Raw genomic sequence first — 19,428 nt, 5'->3', positions numbered from 1 at the left:
CGGTCCATTAATGACTTGATTTTTTCAACAAAGTAGCATGTGGCAGTTTCTGTAGAGTGGTTTGTCCTAAACCTAAATTGCATTGGATGCAGTGTAAAAGAACTATTATTGAGGTGGTGAGTAATTTGCTTTGCAACCAATTTTTCAAATATTTTTGATACAATGGGTAAAATACTGATTGGCCTATAGTTAAATGTAAGGGAAGGATCTCCACCTTTAAAAACAGGAACAACAGCAGCAGAATGTTGGGCTTTCAGGCATCACAGTGGAGCCAGGTTCAACCTTTCTGACAGATGACTATAGCTGTAGTTTACTGTATTTTAGATTATTTACTTTGAGGGGATTACTGTGAAATATATATGGTTCGGTGAAAAGCACACTTTATAGTGAAAACACAATACAAAACGTAAACCGATGTCCACAAGTACGGTTACAATCATTATTTTGCTTTGTATGAATGTATGATTTATTGGTTATATCACCTAGATTTACATTTATCATATGAAGTATTGCCTTCTGCATGAATGTGCACATTTTTGGGCTGCCATTTGTGTGATCTCCAGGAACTGATAGCCGCAGACTCTGTTTCAGTAAGAGTACTGTTGATACTGTTACTGTATCGTTAGCAACATAGTACTTCACCTTAGCAGTGCAGTGAAACATTACTTATTGCTGTAGCACTAGTAAATATTGCTTTTTTTAATGCAGTTTGCTGTTTTGCAAAGCTCAGCTAAATACGTTCAGCTGACAGAACTGGTAATGTTGACAGGGGAGAAGCCGTTAAGTCTGACCGTTAAGAAATACCGCCAGAGGTTTAATAAGCTAACACACATTAACACACCTAAATAATGAATTCTAGATGTAAGCAAACGTGTCAGTGATGGACAAAACAGTTCGAAAAGTGAATGAAGCTGGGTTAAAACTAGTATGAAAACACTTTTAGTATGTGTCTCTTACTGACATGTACCGTCCTGTTGCTAATTTTAAGAAGCTGAGACAGTCACATTTTTTTAAATTACGTCCACAGATGTTATTTATCTTGTAACAACGTACCTGTTCAAGAATATGTCGTTTTCTGGGAGAAATAAGCGTTCATTTATCGACGACGGGTGGCAAATAGCAAAACCCATGCACACACTAATCCGCCATGTTTTACATGACGCGATATTTTCGTAAGTGAAAGGGGTTGTGGGAAATGTAGTCACGTCGCTGCAAAGAGGCGGATGAGGCAAGATCAGGCAGTCTATAGGCAAGCACCTTCCTCAAGGAACGTGAGCTTTCGATGATTATTCTTGTGAAATGAACCATACACCAAACTAAAAACACTCAGTCAAAAGTAAATGCGTATCTATAAGGAAACTCATTAAAACAATAAAATGCTGAACTAGTAATAAATCTACATATAACCAGGATTTTGATGTTGTAGTTGGTCAAGGCGGAGCTAATTGTGATTACTTGATATAGGCTTTGTTACTGTTAAAATGTTCTTTGTCAAAGAACATACACTAAAGTCAGATATCACTGTAGTGGAGTAAGAGTTTAAAGGGGATTAAAAAAAATGGAAGTACTCAAGTATTAAAATACCTACACAATCCTCAATATTGTAGGCTATGTCAGTACAGTACTTGAGTAAACAGGTTTACTTACTTTGCACAACTGTTGACACATCTAATAATTATTATTTTGTTTATTAAAGCTAGTAAGGCCTGATTTTTTTTCCATGTATGCATCAATGCAAGGACTTTAATTTCTGTTTTTAAACATCCTCTCCTGTGTATTTTGTGTGGGATTGTATAAAATGACCAGTGGTGCAATGTAAGTGAGTGCAAATTACTCAAGTAGGCTACTATTAAATACCTGGAATTTTGAGTTAATGTAGATATTGTTCTATTTACTCTATAAATTCCATTTCCATACAGATAGTTGCTTTGTGGATTAAAATTGTTCATTCAAAATAGATGATGAGTTTAAAGGTCTACTATGCAGGATTTAGTGGCATCAATCGCCGAGGTTGCAGAGCTGATAGCATCCTTATCCTTGCTGATAAAATTTTAATACTTATACTTAAGTACAATTTAGACTGCATGACTTGTAGCCTATATGAGAGCATGTTTCCCCAGCCTAAAGTTCTGAATTTGTTCTTGTTCTTTGAATTTGTTTTTTTTATTTATACACTCCATTCTGTGACAACTAAGAATCTTTTTTTCATGTACTGTTTGATGATATGGAAGGAACTTAAGTCATTCATCATATATATTACATTTAGCAGAAACATCTATTATCTGTTCAACTGTCAAACCTCCAGTGGATTTTAAACATTTAATTAACTTAGTGTGAAGAATGAATGAATGGACTTGACAACATCTTGCATCATTATGATTGTATTATTTTATTTCTTTAACACAGACAGCATCCTCTTTGGACGTGCCTTCTCTCACACACACCACATTTCTTCCTTCAGCAGATCAGGACATAACATTTACTTCTTAGATCAGTGGTCTTTAGAAATAAGGGGAACTACTGATTGGATAGAAAAAACAACATCAGAGGTGGAGGTGTAAAAGACGGGTGGGTCAGGGACAAGAGTTGGAAAAGTTCATCATCTGGATTGTCTTGCGCACATTGTAGCAGTTTGTCCCAAAGATGTTTTTTCATGTCAAGATCTCCATTTTCTCCATTTCAACTGTGAGGGCAGAAAGAAGAGAGAAAAAAATAGTGTTCATCCTGTGTGGATGAAGTCAGTTAAGGAATAAACAGACATAAACACATACTTACTTATGGACAAAGTCATGGTCAAGCGAAGGGATTCCCAAAAGGACCTCCAAAAGCAGCTGTTGAAGCTGAAGTCTGACCGACAGCAGCAGTCTGCTGTAAGATTTACGAAAAAAATGCCAAGATTACAAATTAATACTGTGATGCTAGATATGGTGTAAATATATGTCTGTGTGAATCTCTGTACCATGGCTACAGGGGCCCCAAATGCTTGATCAAACATGTCCTGATTGGGTCCCTGGGCTGAATTGTTTGCAACAGGTGCAGAAGAGAAGGCGGCATCAAGGAGGCCAGGGTTAAAGCTCGGGGCTGGGGCTGCAGCTGGAGCAGGAGCTGGTTTGGGAACATCCAAACAGGCAACAGAGGACACAATTAGTGACAAATCTCACAGTCACATACACTTCAACTTGCACAATTTTGATTGGCTTAGTATTAACACCTGCTGTAATTTGGTTGATATCAAAGTCATCGTGATCTGCCATATCCTGAGGAAGGCCCACTTTACTGTTAAAGTACTGATCGAATTTTCCAGCTTCGTTGCTGCTGGGAGCTGGAGCAGAGTTGGACACTAGCTCCCCTTTCCTCGCTGGGATGGCTGGCGGTTTGGCAATCTGGAAGTCCTTGAACATGTCCTTTCCAATCTTCTTCTCTTTATCTCCAAGGGGGTCCAAAGCTGTGAAGGCACTGTTCTCTACCTTTGGGGCCTCCTTAGCAGGTGGCCTAGGAGGGGGGCGCGACGGGCCAGACTGGAAAGGATTGGTCATGTTGGGCTGACCCCAACCTGGAGAAGCTTGTGGAGGATGGGCCCAGTTGAGATGTGGTGGGGATAAGGGCGCAGGACTGAAATGAGGTGGCATCTGCTGGCTCCAGGCTGTGGGTGGTATGGGTAGGCCACCAAAGGCAGATGGCTGTGGGTAGGTTATCATAGGGCCTGGAGCGGCCCCACCTGGGATGGTGAACATGGAGGGTGCGGTGACTGAGGCTCCCCACATGCCTGCAGCAGGGATGCCTGTGGTAGCTGGGGGACCTAATTGAAGATTCCCTGAATATAAAGAAAAAGGAATATGAAGATTTTAAAGGGAATGAAATGTAAATCCAAAACAGTATTGTTACATGTGGATAAAACACAAAGTTCCTGTCGTGTGTATTACCCAGAGCAGCTATGGAGGAGGGAGTGGAGGTGGCAGGTGTACTGTTGAAAAGGCCCGCTGATGCAGATGAGCCTTCAGATTGACTGGGAGCAGCAAAGAGGTCTGCTCCAAACAGGTCACTTGCTGTGGACTATTCAGAGGATAAAACAAAAATATTATATATATAAAAAATGTAGAAGTGCTGTTGCACCTTATTGACATAATTTTATATATAACTCATTATGGCAAGCCCTTTTAACATTCCATCAGTAGCAGTAATAGCAATAGTAAATATTAACAATTTCTGTAAGAACTGACTGGTGAGAATTCCAAGGCAACATACCTATAATGTAACTTAAAAATATCTGCAATTAATTTATTAGTGAAAATGTTAATTCTTGATATCAGCAATTAGTTTCTTACTAATAGAAATGCTCACTGTAGATATGTATAAGTTATTTACAACGAGTCAACCGTTGACTTTTATTCAAATTCAGTTACAGATATCTATAATTGAATTTTAGATCTTAATTCTCAATAGTCAAAAGTACAAAATCTCGATAACAACACTTTATTGTACATATCTACAATTGTTCTTACAGATATCAATAAATGAAATTCTAGCTATGTAAAATTAAATTCTGAGTATTCAAAATTAAATTGTTGACATGTCAGTTTGGAATTGATACTTGTAATAATTAATGGAACTGTCAGATATCTAGAATTGCATTTTAGGTATTTGAAATACAGCTGTAACTATTGGAATATATATCTAGTAACAACTATATTTGAGATATTGGCAATTCATTTTAAAACTAGCCAGAATAGAATTTTTGATATCAAAAATCTATTTCCACTAGTCAAAACTGTAGCGATATTAAAGATGTACATACATATATCTACAATAATTATGCTAATTTGGGCTACATATCTGAAATCAATAAACTAATTTAAAAGTAAATCAATGGCTTTGTGGTACTTCAATAACATGATGCCCACATATTCAAAATGGTTTATGTTGTACAAATGGGAAATTCAATTGCTAATATCTGAAAGAGTTATTACTTTTCCACTAGTGAGAACAAAATTGCTGCTAGTCAGCCCTACTAACTGAAAGTTAAAAACACTTGCCATAAACTATGCAGCACTTAAAAAATAATATTAAACCAACCTTTAATAAATTATTTACAATAATTATGTAGTCAGAAATAAATACTACAGTATTACCTGAACATTCAACATATGCATGCTATGCCACTTACCAGTGCTTTTATCACTGAAGCATGAATGTTAGAAAACAGATTTAGAGCAGAGATGACAAAAGGTACAGTCGATTGTGAAGGCACACAGTCAAAGTGTCATTTTCTTCAAGCCAGTTAGAGAAGCAGGTGACCACCAGTGCATGCACAAAGACAGAGCAGATTCCAACAACAAGCTCTTAACTGAAGTAAATTACAGGCCATATATCTTATCTTAACTAAATGCAGCCTCCAGCAGATCCTGTCAGACACCAATGCATAACCCAAACGCTCAGAAAGGGAGAAGTTAGCAAACTAATTATACTCTGGGAAATGTGCATAACACCCATTTTTAGGTACCACACATGCAACTCTGCGATGATTCATCTAGCTATGGATTTTCACCTTTGCGCTCCTTCGACCTCGTCCAGCCTTAGAGCTCTGCGGAGGCGGGCTTATGACAACTGAATCCTTGCTATGAGACACTGAGGATTGTGGGTGATCAGTTACACCATTAGGGACGGGGGCAGTTTTCAAAGAAGAGTCAAAAAATGGGTTTTTGGTTGAGAGAACTGTTCCGGATTCATTTCCGTCCATCATGGTAATTGTGTTGCCCTGAGTTATTTTGCCCCCTAGTGGCCACTGTCCATTACTGAGAGCGAGGATCATGTTCTTACTGGACAACCCATTTATCTGCTGACTGAGGTGTTCAGAGTCTCCATTCAAACCACCGTTAATAATTGTTGTACAAGTGTTGCCAGTGGCGTTGTTTAGGCGATTAGTGGCAGTGAGGGAGATCTGTGAATAATCAGGTTCCGACCAAGTGGGTGATTTAGAAAGGGGGTCATCTCTGAAAGGGTCACTGTCTGGGGTTGGAAAGTAGCCAAATGTTGAGGAAAAGGGATTCTCTGTCTGGGGACATGCCCTACGGTCAGGGGCACAGGAAGTTACAAAGGAGTTTCCCTTTATGCAATTCTGATTGCTGTCGACTTCAGCAGAAAAGTCCAGCAAGAGAATATCATTAGAGTCCTGGTTAACATGAGAGGGACAGTGGGAGAGAGAGAAAAAAAGATTTATGAATCAGTTCTGCAGAAAGAGAAAAACACTTGTTAACAAAATGACAAATGAATCATATGGTGAGAAGAGACAACTTAAAGCTGCTATCTGTAGAATATTTACCTCAAAATATCAGTCAAAACAAATTTCACGGTAAGGCAAAGTCTAGAGCAGGGGTGCCAAACAAAGGCCAGAACTGGCCCACCATGTAATGACAGTGAGTAGCACACTGACTTAATGTGGAAAAACTGAGGCATGATGTTGAAATTGCATTTTTTTTTCCTTTAAAAATTCCAGGCTTTTCATCTGTTTGTAAATGGATGAACACTTGTGCTTCTTTTGACTAAAAGACAGTGAAAATGTATTTGGAGGTGTTGTTTTTTTATAAGTCATAATGCAAATGTTTTAATGGCCTGGCCCACTTGAGATCAACTTGAGCTGTATGTGCCCCATGATCTAAAATGAGTTTGACACCTCTGGTCTAGAGTCCATCTTCCAACTTGAAAATTGTAGTCGTTACTAAATTCTTCCTTGTCTTGGACAACAGCAAGGTACAGAAATGTGCTGAAGTCAGCACTAGCTCACTGGCCTGAAACCAAGCTAGTGAACTGGCCTGGGATCAGTGATGTAAAACACTGCCAGTGTCTGACTCCAGGTGTCGCCAAAGCAAACAAAAAACAAAACATCTCTTTACACTCTACTTGCAGCAGCTTTAAAGGTTTGATGAACAACAATGAGATTGGTATACAAGAAGCATAAACTCAATTCTCAAAAGGTCCTTTTGAAATCTAAAATCTACAATTTATTTAAAAAAGGAAAAAAAAAGAAAAATGTAATTCACTCCACCATTAAGTAAACATAAAAATGATGGCCTTTTCAGAATTGAGTTCAAATGCATGGAATGATCTGGGAGGTGCTGACTTTACTCAGTGGAGCCATTTGTTTCTAAATCAGATCTATGTTTCGCAAAAGGCAGCATGTAGCAAGCTATATTGCAATGAATGCATCCATATTAAAGGTTCTCTAAGTCTTCCTAAGCTTGAAAAGTTTTCGTTACATACAGCAAACATCTCCTCACGATCCGCTACCTACATGTCCTCTGAATATGCTGTGAAAAAGTCCGGTCTCTGTGGGCAGCCCAGGCTCCGCAAATGGCAACAAAAACACTTCACTTCTGTTTACGTTCAACAATGTTATCAAACACAACGGAGCTAGCTCGCCTTTTAGCTTCATTGTAGCCTGTAGCTCTAACTGCCTCTCTGGGCACCGCGTTCACATGAGTGCGCTTGTGCGAGACCGTGAGACATGGGCACCGCGTTCATGTGTGTGTGCTTGCTTTCGCTGGTCTCGCGCTGGCTGGTTGGTGCAGCCTGGACCACAGTGTTTTTGTTGCCATTTGCGGAGCCTGGGCTGACCACAGAGACCAGACTTTTCCACAACATATTCAGAGGCCATGTAGCTAGCTTTGGTGTTTTTTTTGCTTTTCAAAAAAAAATCTTACAACGGAGAAAAATATTGGATAAGTTTTCTACTGCCAACTATAATGTATTTTAAAAGTATATGTATAACACTGCAAATAGCCAACTAGACCTCATTGATTGACTGTAATACCACTATGTTGCCCAGACAAAGGGAATACTTTATGGCACCACGCTTACATTTGGAGCCTGGATGTCTGGAGGGGTCGTTATGTCTCCAAAAAGGTCATGTTGCTCCACTGGCTGGAATTCAAAAAAGAAACAGAAACATACTGTTTTTATCCAGTTACTATAAATCAATGGTATGATATCAATGTTAAGCTGTAAGCACAAAAGAGAAGAAATATTTACTTGAGCGGTTTTTGCTTCACCTTGCAAGGCATCACTTCCATTCTGAAAAGAAAAAGTAGAAGGTTAAGGGAGGAGTCAGAGAATCTATTTGAAGAAAACAAGCACTCTGTAGTGCTTACCTCAACTACAGTGCTGCCATTTTCACCCTGTAAACAGGAGGTAGGCTGTTAATGACTATACTTATTTTCTTAATTCACTGAGGCACATGTCATTCACATCATTTTAATGGAATGTCTCAGGATGTGATTCATTGAAAGAACACAGAGAGGCAGTGTTGACATTCAGGAGGTACGTACAGTGTGTACCTTGTCAACCCTCCCACATGACCACACCAAATGCTTTTCTTTCAGAAAGAAAATGTTCTCACTGTCCCAGCTTTTGAAAAAAAAAAAAAAAAATCTTTTTCCAGTTTTAAGTCAGCTGCCTCTGAACCTGTTACCTTCTGTGAGCTCTCTGCCTCTTTCTTCCTCATGTTAAAGATGACTTGGAAAAGATCTTTCAGATCGATGACCAGGGGCTCTGCCTGTATGGTGAAAGAAAGACATTGTCATTGTTGCCCATTTGTCTCTGTTGTTGATGCAGTTTTTGTTGTTTATGTAGTGTACACCTGTAGTGTGTGTCTGTTTCTATGTGTGTGTTAAAGGCTCATTTTTGCCAGACTTTAGTTACAGACACAGACTGAGCCTTCCATCCCTACTGTGTTCACATTGTCCATATTTGTGCACGTTTTCTAAATGCTTACACATATGGATGAAATGGAGCAGTATCACCGAAAATCATGGGGGCAGCCAAGCATAGTTCAAGTGAGACATGACAGAAATTGCATAACAGAACGAACTGATAAAATACCAGGAAGAAATCCATCCACATGTTATGATGTATTTATAGACCTAAGACGACTACTGTCTACAAAGCTGCCCCCAGTAAAAGATGCATTATTACGACCTCCTCCACCGTCACCTTATTTGTTATTGTCAGAAACTGTTGACTCTGCCCTCTAGTGTAATCTAGTGGATGTATCCGAGTCAACATGAGTAGAATATCAGGGCAGTGACGGTTACAACCAAGCAGCAACCTCCAGGTATGAAAAATGAAGCCAACGCAGACGTACCAAAAACTGCAGTTCCTCAAATGGACACTTGAGGGTGGCTCCAAAAGTGAGTCAATCCTCACAGACGTCAATGTTAAAACGCCTAATTTTACAGTATACATGTTTTTAGTTTGTTTTAAATTACCATGTTTTTAGTTAGTGCTTTTAGTTAAAGAAAGTTAATTATAATGTTTTTGTCCCCTAAAAAAGTCTTGTTCAGCTTTTGATTGTACTAAAAAACCCTCTTGGGAAACAAATGTTGTTGTACAAATGTTTGCTAGTGAAAATTAGCATTAGAATTGGCATTATCACAGTTAACTATAGCTCTAAATGCACCATGCTAACTAATCTAGCTGCTAGTGTTGGGATTGTCATCCAAACATGGCTACTTCTGGCTCCAAAAAACCCAAATGGTGATGCTCAAAGGGCCAAACTCAGGGCTTCAAAAGAGGGGTCCACAAAGCAGTGGTTGATGTACAGTCTATGGTTACAACATTTGAAATGAACTAATCTTTTTTCTTATACAAATGAGCCCTTACCTGTTGTGCGGTCTTTATGGCGAAAAACTGATGCTGCCCTTCCGCTCCGCACACATATCCAAATGCCCTGTTGTCTGTTACATCTCTGGCGATGAAGGAGATCTTATTCACCACATGTTCGTGCTCAATCACCTGAGTTATAAGGACGAAGGTTTTATTAGCAAAAAAATCTATTGAACTTTGCAGCATTATACGTGTAATGGAAGGAAATGTCAGAACTCACTCCCGATTTCTCATCAATGATCTTGATGCCCGACATGGAAATGTTGACCCAGATCCTCTGTTTGTGTTTGCCTTGGGACCGAGCAGCTACTGCCATACCCTGGTGTCAAATGCATGGTACATTCTGTTAACATGACTTGTTATTTAAAACTAATACAATTTGTGTACACTGTCGCTCTCTGCAGTGTTGCAGATGACCTGTAACAGCAACAAATGTGTGTCAGATACCAGCTTTAAAATGCCATCCACTTAATAATTTTAATGTATTATAAAAGATAGCAGGGCACAGTCCAAGGTCCCATGCTGCACCTTAAGTTTCATCATGGAGTCCTGGCACATCTTATCCCCTCTGGCCTCTGAGACATCATCGATGCCAATCAGCTTGGCCTTGTACCTCACACCATCCCCTTGAAATCTGCCCAGCAAGTACTCATCTGTCTTCTCTGGGACTGTAAAAAAGAACACAAGAAAACAATGATCTCTACCAGCTCAGACTAGTCAGTCTGATGTCTTAATCACTGCTTGATCATAATTATGTCATTGCGTCTTCCATTTCTCACCTTTCTTCTTCTCTTTTTTAAATGGGACCTTGGATGTGGCCGTTGTGGGTGAGGCGGAGGGGTCATTAGTTGAGGTTGTCGATGGGGATGCAATGCTGGGATCAGCAGGGACAGGCGCGCTGTTCTCCACTTCTGCAGACATGGTGTGGAGTGAGCCTCAATGGACAAGTGGACAGTCGGTGGTAAAGCAGGCGGCAGCTCCGTGTTCAGAGGGCAGCGAGGTCAACTGAACAGATGACTCCTAACACCCACACATGCTTTTCTTGTTATTTGCCTGCAGCAGAAAAAAGTAAAGTGCGTGTGGCGAGAGACAAAAAAGGAGAAGGCGATTTGAGGTTAATGCACATTCTTTCTTAGTGAAACTGCAAACAAAATATTACACTGTAAATGGATACAATTAAAATACTTTGCTGCTGCTAAAAAGGTTTTGTATGTAGCTGCTGAAAAGACTTTTTGCACATCATAAACAATTAAATATGTTAACAATCCACAGTAAACATTTACAACCACAGAAACACCCTCAAGACAGACAGAAAGGCATAGCAAGACATATGACCCATAAAACATCATGGTCTCGTAAGGACAAGAACACAGAAAAAAACACACACTTTAACCCTGCTTTACACATGCTGTGTCAGTTGATCAGCCCTGTAAAGGAGAAAATTATCGTAAAGATAAAGAGGGTCCTACACACACTCACCTCTTTACAAATACATTGTTCTCTAGCAATCAAACTTATTAAGAAGCAACTGAGGTATTTTTCAACCTGGACCCTATTTTTCCATATTTTCATGTCTGAGTCACGAATGGAAACAATTTTTTTTGAAATGTATCCAGTACTGAGCAAGAGCACTGCAGCTGACAGCTGACAAAAAAGGCTGCAGTGTAAGTTACTTGGCAATTGTGCACCATCAATTTACAGCCACTAAAAGTGCTTGTTTTTGCCACTAACAGGCTCAGATTGTTATCATAAGTGTCTGACAACATGGAAAGGATCTCTAAAAAGAATGACCTTTTAGTTAAAGAGTAAGAACCTTTTTGATTTACCCGAAACAGCACCGAAATCACTGTCGTCAAACCCACCAAACTCCTTTTAAATAAGCAGTAATTTCATCATCATAAAACACGCTTCATCTAAAGTTGACAGAAACAAAATACAAATACAAAAAACATCTTGGATTGTCTTTCCACTGTTCCAACAATCACCAGCTCTGGTTTGGTCAAAATAAACAATTAATTCACCTGGTTAAATGAAATAAAAAATAAATAATAAAAATATGCTGGCTGTATACATGCTAAAATTACTGTTTATGTAAATGGAGTCTGGTGGGTTTCTAGTAGTTATTTCTGGGATGTTTCTGGTTAAACAAAAAAGGATCTTACTCTTAGCAAAAGCTTTTTTCTCTGCAGGAATCCTTTCCATAATGTTGTTGACACTTAAAGAAATAATCTCTGTCAGTGGCAAAAACAAGCACTTTTGGTGGATATAAACTGACAATGCGTAAATGCTCCAAGATTACAACCTGTTTGCTGCTGCTGGCTCTATCACTCTCACTTAGTACTGGACCAATTTCAAAAATTGTTGTTCCCCTCACTTTGATACAAAAGCATGGAAAATGGAGTCCAGGTTAAAAAATATATAGTCACCCTTTAAAAACTATTAACTAGGTACCACTATAACTGCACAGATGGACAAAACACATGTTGTAATCATCCTGCAACATCATGTGATTTGTCAGCCCATAAAAATCCTGTTAAAATCAGTGAGCTGTGCTAACTGTGTCTCACAAGCAACATGCGGGTCAAATGTATCTGCACATTGACATTAACATCATCATCAATGTGTCTGCCAAAGTCCTCCTCAAGAGGTCTGCACTGAGTGTGCAGGAAACACAAGGCACATGAGTCAAAAACATCACCGTGGATTGTAGCAGGCACCACAGCAGCTGAGATTCACCGACATCTCCTCAACTATGTCAGATGCAAGAAAACTTTTTTTTAAAATCATCATTTAATAAATCAAACAATCACAACACTCATTCAGCCAGGCAAAATAAGCCATAAACAACTCCTGCTCTTCGCAAACCATGGAATTCAACCAACTCAAACATGGCTCTGTGTGGGACATACATACCTTTAGGACCAGCTCCAGAGGCTACACTGACACTACACCAGTGCAGAGAGGCTGTGAGTGCTGTAGGACGGACCAAAGGTTGGAAGTGGGCAAAGGTTGAGCAATTACCTGAGGTTAATCTTGCGCTAGCAAAGCAAAAGATCTCGTGATGCCCAGCTAAGCAACTACAAACGGAAATTGAAGCATTTTGGAATGATCATTTACCCAGCAAGGTCTATAAAAGCTACACTTAATATACTGATGATGTGGATTCAGGCTTAAAATGATCTCTCAAAAGGAGTACACACCAATGCACCTGTGTGTGATCATGCAAATCAGTGTTTTCGCCTAAATACAGTTAAAATATAGAAATCCACAGTCCAGTCCAGAGGTGCTGTTTATGATGAAGTTAATCAGGCAAGTAATTTGTTTGATTCATAAAGGAAATGAGAGCCATACAGGATGAGATAACAGATGGGAACTATCAGGTCATTGAGTGCGCTCCAGGTTTGTGCCAACTCTCCACGAATCACATCTGAATGTGCTTGGGACTGACAGAGAATCTGTGAAGGAACAACTATTCAAAAATCAAAGCTGGATCTGCAACTGAGTGTGTTTTCTTTTTCAAGAAATTATATGTATTGCTTTTTAAACCAGAGTTGCATCACAGGAGCTACTGTGCAGTTGTAAAACAATAAAAACTTCATTCTATACACCAGTATCAGTTTCGAAGTACAAGCAGGGTAAGTAAGTTAGCGCCTGTATGTTTGGTTCCCCATGGTGACATTTAAATTCCTGCAACTGCACAGAGACTGTTTTCTTGCTGTGCAAGGAAAAACAAGACATACATCTAAACACTTGTTGATGCTCCATTTACACAAGTGTGACACATGATTGCACTTGTCCAGTAACTCCAGTGGTGTCAGAGTCCCACTAGCTGGAGGACAGGTTAATAAAGAGGGTTAAATGTCAGCAATTCATTGCAGATTTGAGTTAAAGGATTACATTTTAACAACTAACTCAGAGAGTATTGTCCCTCCTGCCAGATGATGAAAATAACGTGTAGCTTTACATCTGCCAGTGTCACGACACTGAAGTTTAAATTCATATTTGTCAGCAGAATAACTGCAGCAAAAGGGCAGAAATGTCACAATCCTGGGCCGTCAGGAAACGTAAACTACTGCACATCTGGAGGAAATCAAGGAATGAGTCAGTCTGCAAGTGAATGAGATGGTGAAATACCACAGGCCCACTGTGAACACAAAGGCCATGCAAACACTTTCATAGCCACTAAATGAGAATAGTTTCACAGTAAAACTAGGAAAAAGATAAGTAGGTATGTGGATGGGAGATGCAACTTAAAAACAAAGTGAACAGCATATATTGTGTGAAGATGAAAAAGATGTTTGTTGACAGGGTTGCAGACAGAAGAGAATGTTCTGGGGAAAGGGCTTATTAGAGGGAGAAAAGTTTTTTATCCCAACAGCTGAGTCAGAAAAGGAAATGAGTAGGAATAAAAACATGGAATGAAGTTTTACCTCCCACAGGGATGTGAGGGAAAATCACAGTTAAGGGAAAACCAATTGATTTTAGGTTTGTTCTAACTCTCACAAACCTACGACTACTTCTTAGTGTTGCTTTTACAGGCGAATTCATATACTAACATTTTTGTAGCTACTTTAAAACGTCTACCTGTGACGCTTTGCTGGATCCCTAATGAATGCACGGATGGAAAATGTTGACAACACTGGGGACCTACCTGTTTGAAAGCGCGTAGTGAGATGTTGAAACCCCGCTGTCGAAACGGTGACTTTTGTTCCCGTGATGCCTCCGCGGCTCCGGCGCAAAAAAATGAGTAGAACCCAAAACACAGCTCTCGGAAAACGAGCAGGAGTCAGATGTTTTCCGCTAAATGTCGTGGACAGAAAGGAGAGACTGCTGCAAACTCCCAGTTTAACCCTTCGCCGACTGACAGACAGACCTAACTCACTGCAGACTTAAAGTGAAAGAGGGGCGGTCTTTTTTACGTGGAAGATTGGTCATATAGCCTTCACAGTAAGTGGGTCATGAAAAGTGGTGTGTCATAAGAAAATAGATCTGATTTCATTAGATTTTTTTTTAATACAACACACTATTAAACAATGCAGGCCTGTTTTCATCCACACTTCAGATTGTTTCACGTTTTTAAACATTAAGTTTCATCAAGACAAAATGGTCTAATGACAAAAAATGATATGAAATGACCAATTTAAAGAGGCAACAAGAAATATGGTGTTTTTATAATGAGAGATTAAATGACTGTGTAGTGTGAAAGGGGTTGCTGCTCCAAATTTCCTCCCAGCCAGCTTTATAACATCTTTATTTTAGTCATTATTGACTGTTCCCTTTCTTCAGGTGTATTCCCTCCCTGTTTTAAACATGCCACTGTTTACCCCCTTTTAAAGAAGCCCTCTCTTGATCCCACTGTTTTAAGCAATTTTAGACCTATCTCCAAGCTACCATTTTTATCAAAGATTTTAGAGAAAATTGTCTCCACACAATTGATTTCCTTTAAGAACACTAATCAAATCTTTGAATAATTTCAGTCTGGCTTCCGCTCATTACACAGCACCAAGACTGCTTTGGTCAAGGTCTCCAGTTACCTCAGGCCAGCACTCCATTTTAATTCTCCTTGACTTCAGCTCAGCCTTTGACACAGTGGATCATGGTGTCTTGATCAGCCGTCTGAAACATTATGTTGGTATCAGTGATGTGGCCCTGGATTGGTTCATTTCTTAACTGTCTGATAGGTCATTCTCTGTGGTGCTTGGAGATGCTTCTTCCTCCTGTGCTCCACTCCTCTGTGGGGTCCCCCAGGGGTCTATTTTGGGACCCCTTCTATTCACCATATACATGCTACCTCTCGGACAAATCATGCGTACATCATACACAACATTAATTTTCACTGTTACGCGGATGACACTCAATTATATGTCCCGTTAAAGCCTGGTCCTCTGATGCTGTCTGTATTATGTCCTGTCTGGCTGAAATTAAATCTTGGATGTCCAAAAATTTTCTGCAGCTGAATGACTCTAAATCAGAAGTAATCATCATCACCCCCTCTGGCCCCAGCACTACCAGCAGTCTGGGTTCACTGTCTATCAATGTCCGTGCAGAGGCCCGCAACCTGGGTGTCATTTTTGACTGTGAGCTGTCTTTTGATGTCCAGGTGACCAAAGTACTACAGTCCTGCTTTGCCCAACTGAGACAGCTAACCAAAATCAGGTCATTCCTCTCTCCTGCAGATTTAGAAAAGGTCATCCATGCTTTTGTCACTTCCAGACTCAACTACCGTAATGCACTTTATTCTGGTATCAGCAAACGAAACATTAAAAGATTATTACATTAAAAGCACAAAGCACTGCTGCCAGGCTTTTAACAGGTACTAAGAGAAGTGACCACATTACACCAATCCTTGCTGCCCTTCACTGGTTACCCGTGAGTTTTAGAATTGATTTTAAGATTTTACTGCTTGTTTTTAAAGCCCTGAATGGTCAGGTTCCTGCCTTTATCTGTGATCTGCTAACTCCTTATGAGCCTGATCGCTGCCTGAGATCCTCCAGCACAGCAGGGCCCTTCTATTAGTTCCAAATTCTCGTCGTGTCACTAAAGGTGCAGGCCTTTGCTGTTCGGGCCCCTCAGCTCTGGAACTCCCTGCCTGGAGATCTCAGGCAGGCTAACTCAGTGTCTTCTTTTAAATCTCTTCTTAAGACTCACTTTTATTGTATGGCCTTTTCTAAATTGATGGTAATTTTGTAACTGTTTTTAAATTATTTGATGTTTTATTGTTTTATGTATTAATTGTCTTTATTATGTATTAATTGTTTTTATTGTTAAGCACTTTGTAACTCAGTTTTGAAAGGTGCTATACAAATAAAGTTATTATTATTATTATTATTATTANTTAAGCACTTTGTAACTCAGTTTTGAAAGGTGCTATACAAATAAAGTTATTATTATTATTAATTATTATTATTATTATTATTATTTTAGCTCATTGTTATGGTTTTAGGGCCTCCAACTTTAATGCTGCTGTTTTGGTTCACTCTCACCACTCTCATAGGCTATTCACTGCAAGCGTCAGGCTATTTGCATTGCAAGCAAACGTGAACCAAATCAGACATCAGACAAAGTTGGCGACTAACTTGGGAAATGGTGGAGCATTTAGCCGCTGAAGAGCCAGATATTTCCCTGTGGTTGGTAGACAACAAAAAAGTTAAATGAGTTAAAAGTTTGCATCTTTTAACCCATGCATCAGTGCTTTGCATCTGCTGCATGTGTAAAAAGAACTGTTTGTAAATTTTAAAGGTCACAATATGTCAGTGTTGTTTCTGCAGCGCCCCCAAGTGGCAAGAAAATAATCACACAGCAGTGTTAATTTCACTGTAAGCCTGTATACTCCCAAGCCTTTAAGTAATGTCTAAAAATAGGGACAACTTAGCTTTTTTGTTATTGTCATCCAAAACAGCCTAACTTGCTTTATACGTCTTGATTTTAATGAAATCTGAAACATGCAATTTGAACCATAATTATGTTTCTATTGTGTAAAGGGGCAGAATGGGCAGAAAATGTCTTGTGCTTGGCTGAGATGAAGCAAGGATTCTTTGTTGCTCAACATTTGTGACATGAATTGCTTTAAACACTGCATGGTAACTGCAAAAACATGAATATATCCCACCTTCCTCTGCCAACACTGTTGGACCACTGCATTGGACGAGTTTCAAATTAAAAATCTCATCTAAATCTCATATAAACATTATGAACACTGAGCATCATATCATTAAATGTAGAAGGAGTGAGGGGAAAGAGGAGTCCAAACCAGAGAGGAAAGCTCCGCTGTTGCTAACACAGCACTTTTTTTTTAAAAGACCAGCCACTACATTTCCTCTGCCAGGGACAGTGTTATTGCAATTACAGTCAACCGATGGCTGAAAATGGGTCATCAACTTCCTCAGTATAAATGTCTGTTTTGCTTTTCGATACCATATAGTGATTCAGCTGTGTAATGACAGTTTTTATATTTGCTGTACTAAGCACTGAGTGCCAGTTCTTACATTCCCAGGAAGAAAATCCTTAGATCACACAGTAGGTGTTTCGTCTCACATTTACAGAAGCATTATTAAATGTTTGTTTGGGATAATTAAGAGAAGAACCAGAGGTTTAGTATAAACAGGGGTAGCCAGCATTTAAAAGACAAAAAGCTTCTTCAACAGAAAAACAAAAGAAATTGAAACAAATTATTGGGAAAGGAAATCAGCCATCTGTGTAGCTACAAAACTAGAGTACACATCAACACTGAGATCTGCACTAACGTGAGTAGTGATGTCAGTGTCGCTTTTTCCTGTGGACTGTTAGGTTTCACTTCTGTAAATGTGTTTTTGCAATAAGTATAGTGTGCCAACTACCAGTGAATTATATTCCACATATCAGACAACATTTAAATGACTGATAGTAACTGACTGATGACTGATACTGTGAAGTGAGAGCTCAGTTGATGACTTAACACTGCTGTCAGGTTTGTGATATTGTTACTGATGTCAGTATGCTGGAGCTTATTGATTAAATGACAAAAAGCTTTTTCCTTTATGCCGATTCATTCTAATCCATTGGTGTTTAATGGAAATGGTCTTGAGGAGAGCAACAGTATTCATTTTTACATTCTATAAGAAATCTCAACACTTCTGCACTCATAATAAAAACTATTAGAATGGTCAGACACTACTTGGAGTGACAATTTCTGTTTTGATTTACCCATTTAAAGGCATCACTGCACCAATTTGTAAATGTGTGTTAGTCTGGAACCACTCAGTTTGTTTTCAATTTCCAAAGGGCGATATCAACTGCCGAAGATCAAAATTCCTCTTGATCAAATTGGATAGACCTACAACCAATCAAATCAACAAAATGTGAAACAGTCCTGAACAATGGACAGACAGACATTGTGTAGCATCAATATGTTTGTGAATGAGTGTTGCTGTTTTTGCCACCAGAAAGTGAAAATAGTTCTTTAAGAGAAAGCATCTTGCAGTCATCTTGGTGGTTTTAAAAATGCCTCTACAATGCTCTTCTTTACTGAGCTAGGTTTATACTTGCTGTCATGTCCCCAGTGAGAGGGTGGACGAGCCAAAAATGAGATCATCAGGTATTCTGCATAAAGCACAAAGACTCTGCAAGTTGTCAGTCATCGTATCAAACCTTCCCCATATTAGATGAACAGTTGTGATTGGCCCAACCTAGGACAATTTGGCTGGAAATCTGTGTGAATGGGAAGCAATATTTTTTTCCTAAGCGGGCAAAGGCATGACCTACCCATGACCATCCCCACTCTGCTTTATGCTGCCTCTGGCTTACCCTGACATTCTTACCCTAAGGGTACGGTCACATATTAGTAAAATTAACATTGATGAATATTCACCTCCTGTTCACTTCCATTCAATGCAAGCAGAGGAGCGAGTAAATTGCTCCTGGTGGCAAAGCAAATTCGCATCTTCGCATTGCGTGGAGTTAAACTTTGGGGAACTCTGACCAGCGAAGTCACAGCCTCAACCAATTAAGCAAAGGGGTGTGTATGGAGGGGACATTGACTGTTGCCATGTCTGACCAGCCATTATTGTTTGATACTGACTAGCTTTCCATGTCCATCACATCAGGCCCTGCCCACATTCAGCACAAATATTGCTTCGGCAGGCGATAGTCACTCGCATGCATTTGCTCGTGTTTGACCGTGCACTAATCCTAACCACTCTCCCTACTTATATCTAAATCTAACCAGTCCAGCCAACAAAGGCAACAAATATGAACCAATCAGAGAGAGAGTAGGGCGGGTTATGTCCTTGCTCT

At 39.5% G+C, this 19,428-nt stretch overlaps 2 protein-coding genes across 9 annotated transcripts in view; both read right to left on the bottom strand.

Annotated features, from left to right (window-relative positions):
• Nucleotides 1-1,178, bottom strand: part of zgc:162472 (uncharacterized protein LOC553495 homolog) — an 18,231-nt gene extending 17,053 nt beyond the window's left edge. For all 4 annotated transcript variants that reach the window (XM_050053360.1, XM_050053361.1, XM_050053363.1 and 1 more), the window contains exon 1: nt 1,054-1,178. The gene's annotated coding sequence lies outside the window, so the exon portion shown is untranslated. The remainder of the gene's footprint in view (nt 1-1,053) is intronic.
• Nucleotides 1,179-2,367: 1,189 nt separating this feature from the next.
• On the bottom strand, nt 2,368-14,548 carry dab2 (DAB adaptor protein 2). 5 transcript variants are annotated; one of them, XM_050053365.1, is made up of 15 exons: nt 14,309-14,548; nt 10,437-10,710; nt 10,186-10,325; nt 9,878-9,976; nt 9,655-9,786; nt 8,465-8,548; nt 8,145-8,171; nt 8,026-8,067; nt 7,855-7,917; nt 5,546-6,169; nt 3,924-4,053; nt 3,212-3,814; nt 2,960-3,105; nt 2,776-2,868; nt 2,368-2,683 (listed from the first exon to the last, which is right to left on the bottom strand). In XM_050053365.1, exons 2-14 carry the CDS (start codon nt 10,576-10,578, stop codon nt 2,794-2,796), a joined length of 2,307 nt encoding a protein of 768 aa, XP_049909322.1. In that variant the 5' UTR covers nt 10,579-10,710; nt 14,309-14,548; the 3' UTR covers nt 2,368-2,683; nt 2,776-2,793. The 5 variants fall into 5 exon arrangements, with proteins under 5 accessions (XP_049909322.1, XP_049909323.1, XP_049909324.1 ...); XM_050053366.1 differs by lacking the exon at nt 14,309-14,548 and adding an exon at nt 12,571-12,699; XM_050053367.1 differs by lacking the exon at nt 8,145-8,171.
• Between the last annotated feature and the right edge of the window lie 4,880 nt (nt 14,549-19,428).

The sequence above is a fragment of the Epinephelus moara genome, chromosome 9, assembly GCF_006386435.1.
Source record: "Epinephelus moara isolate mb chromosome 9, YSFRI_EMoa_1.0, whole genome shotgun sequence".
Lineage (NCBI taxonomy): Eukaryota > Metazoa > Chordata > Actinopteri > Perciformes > Serranidae > Epinephelus > Epinephelus moara.
The sequence above is the reverse complement of the archived record's forward strand: the minus strand, read 5'-3'. Positions and strand labels throughout refer to the sequence as shown.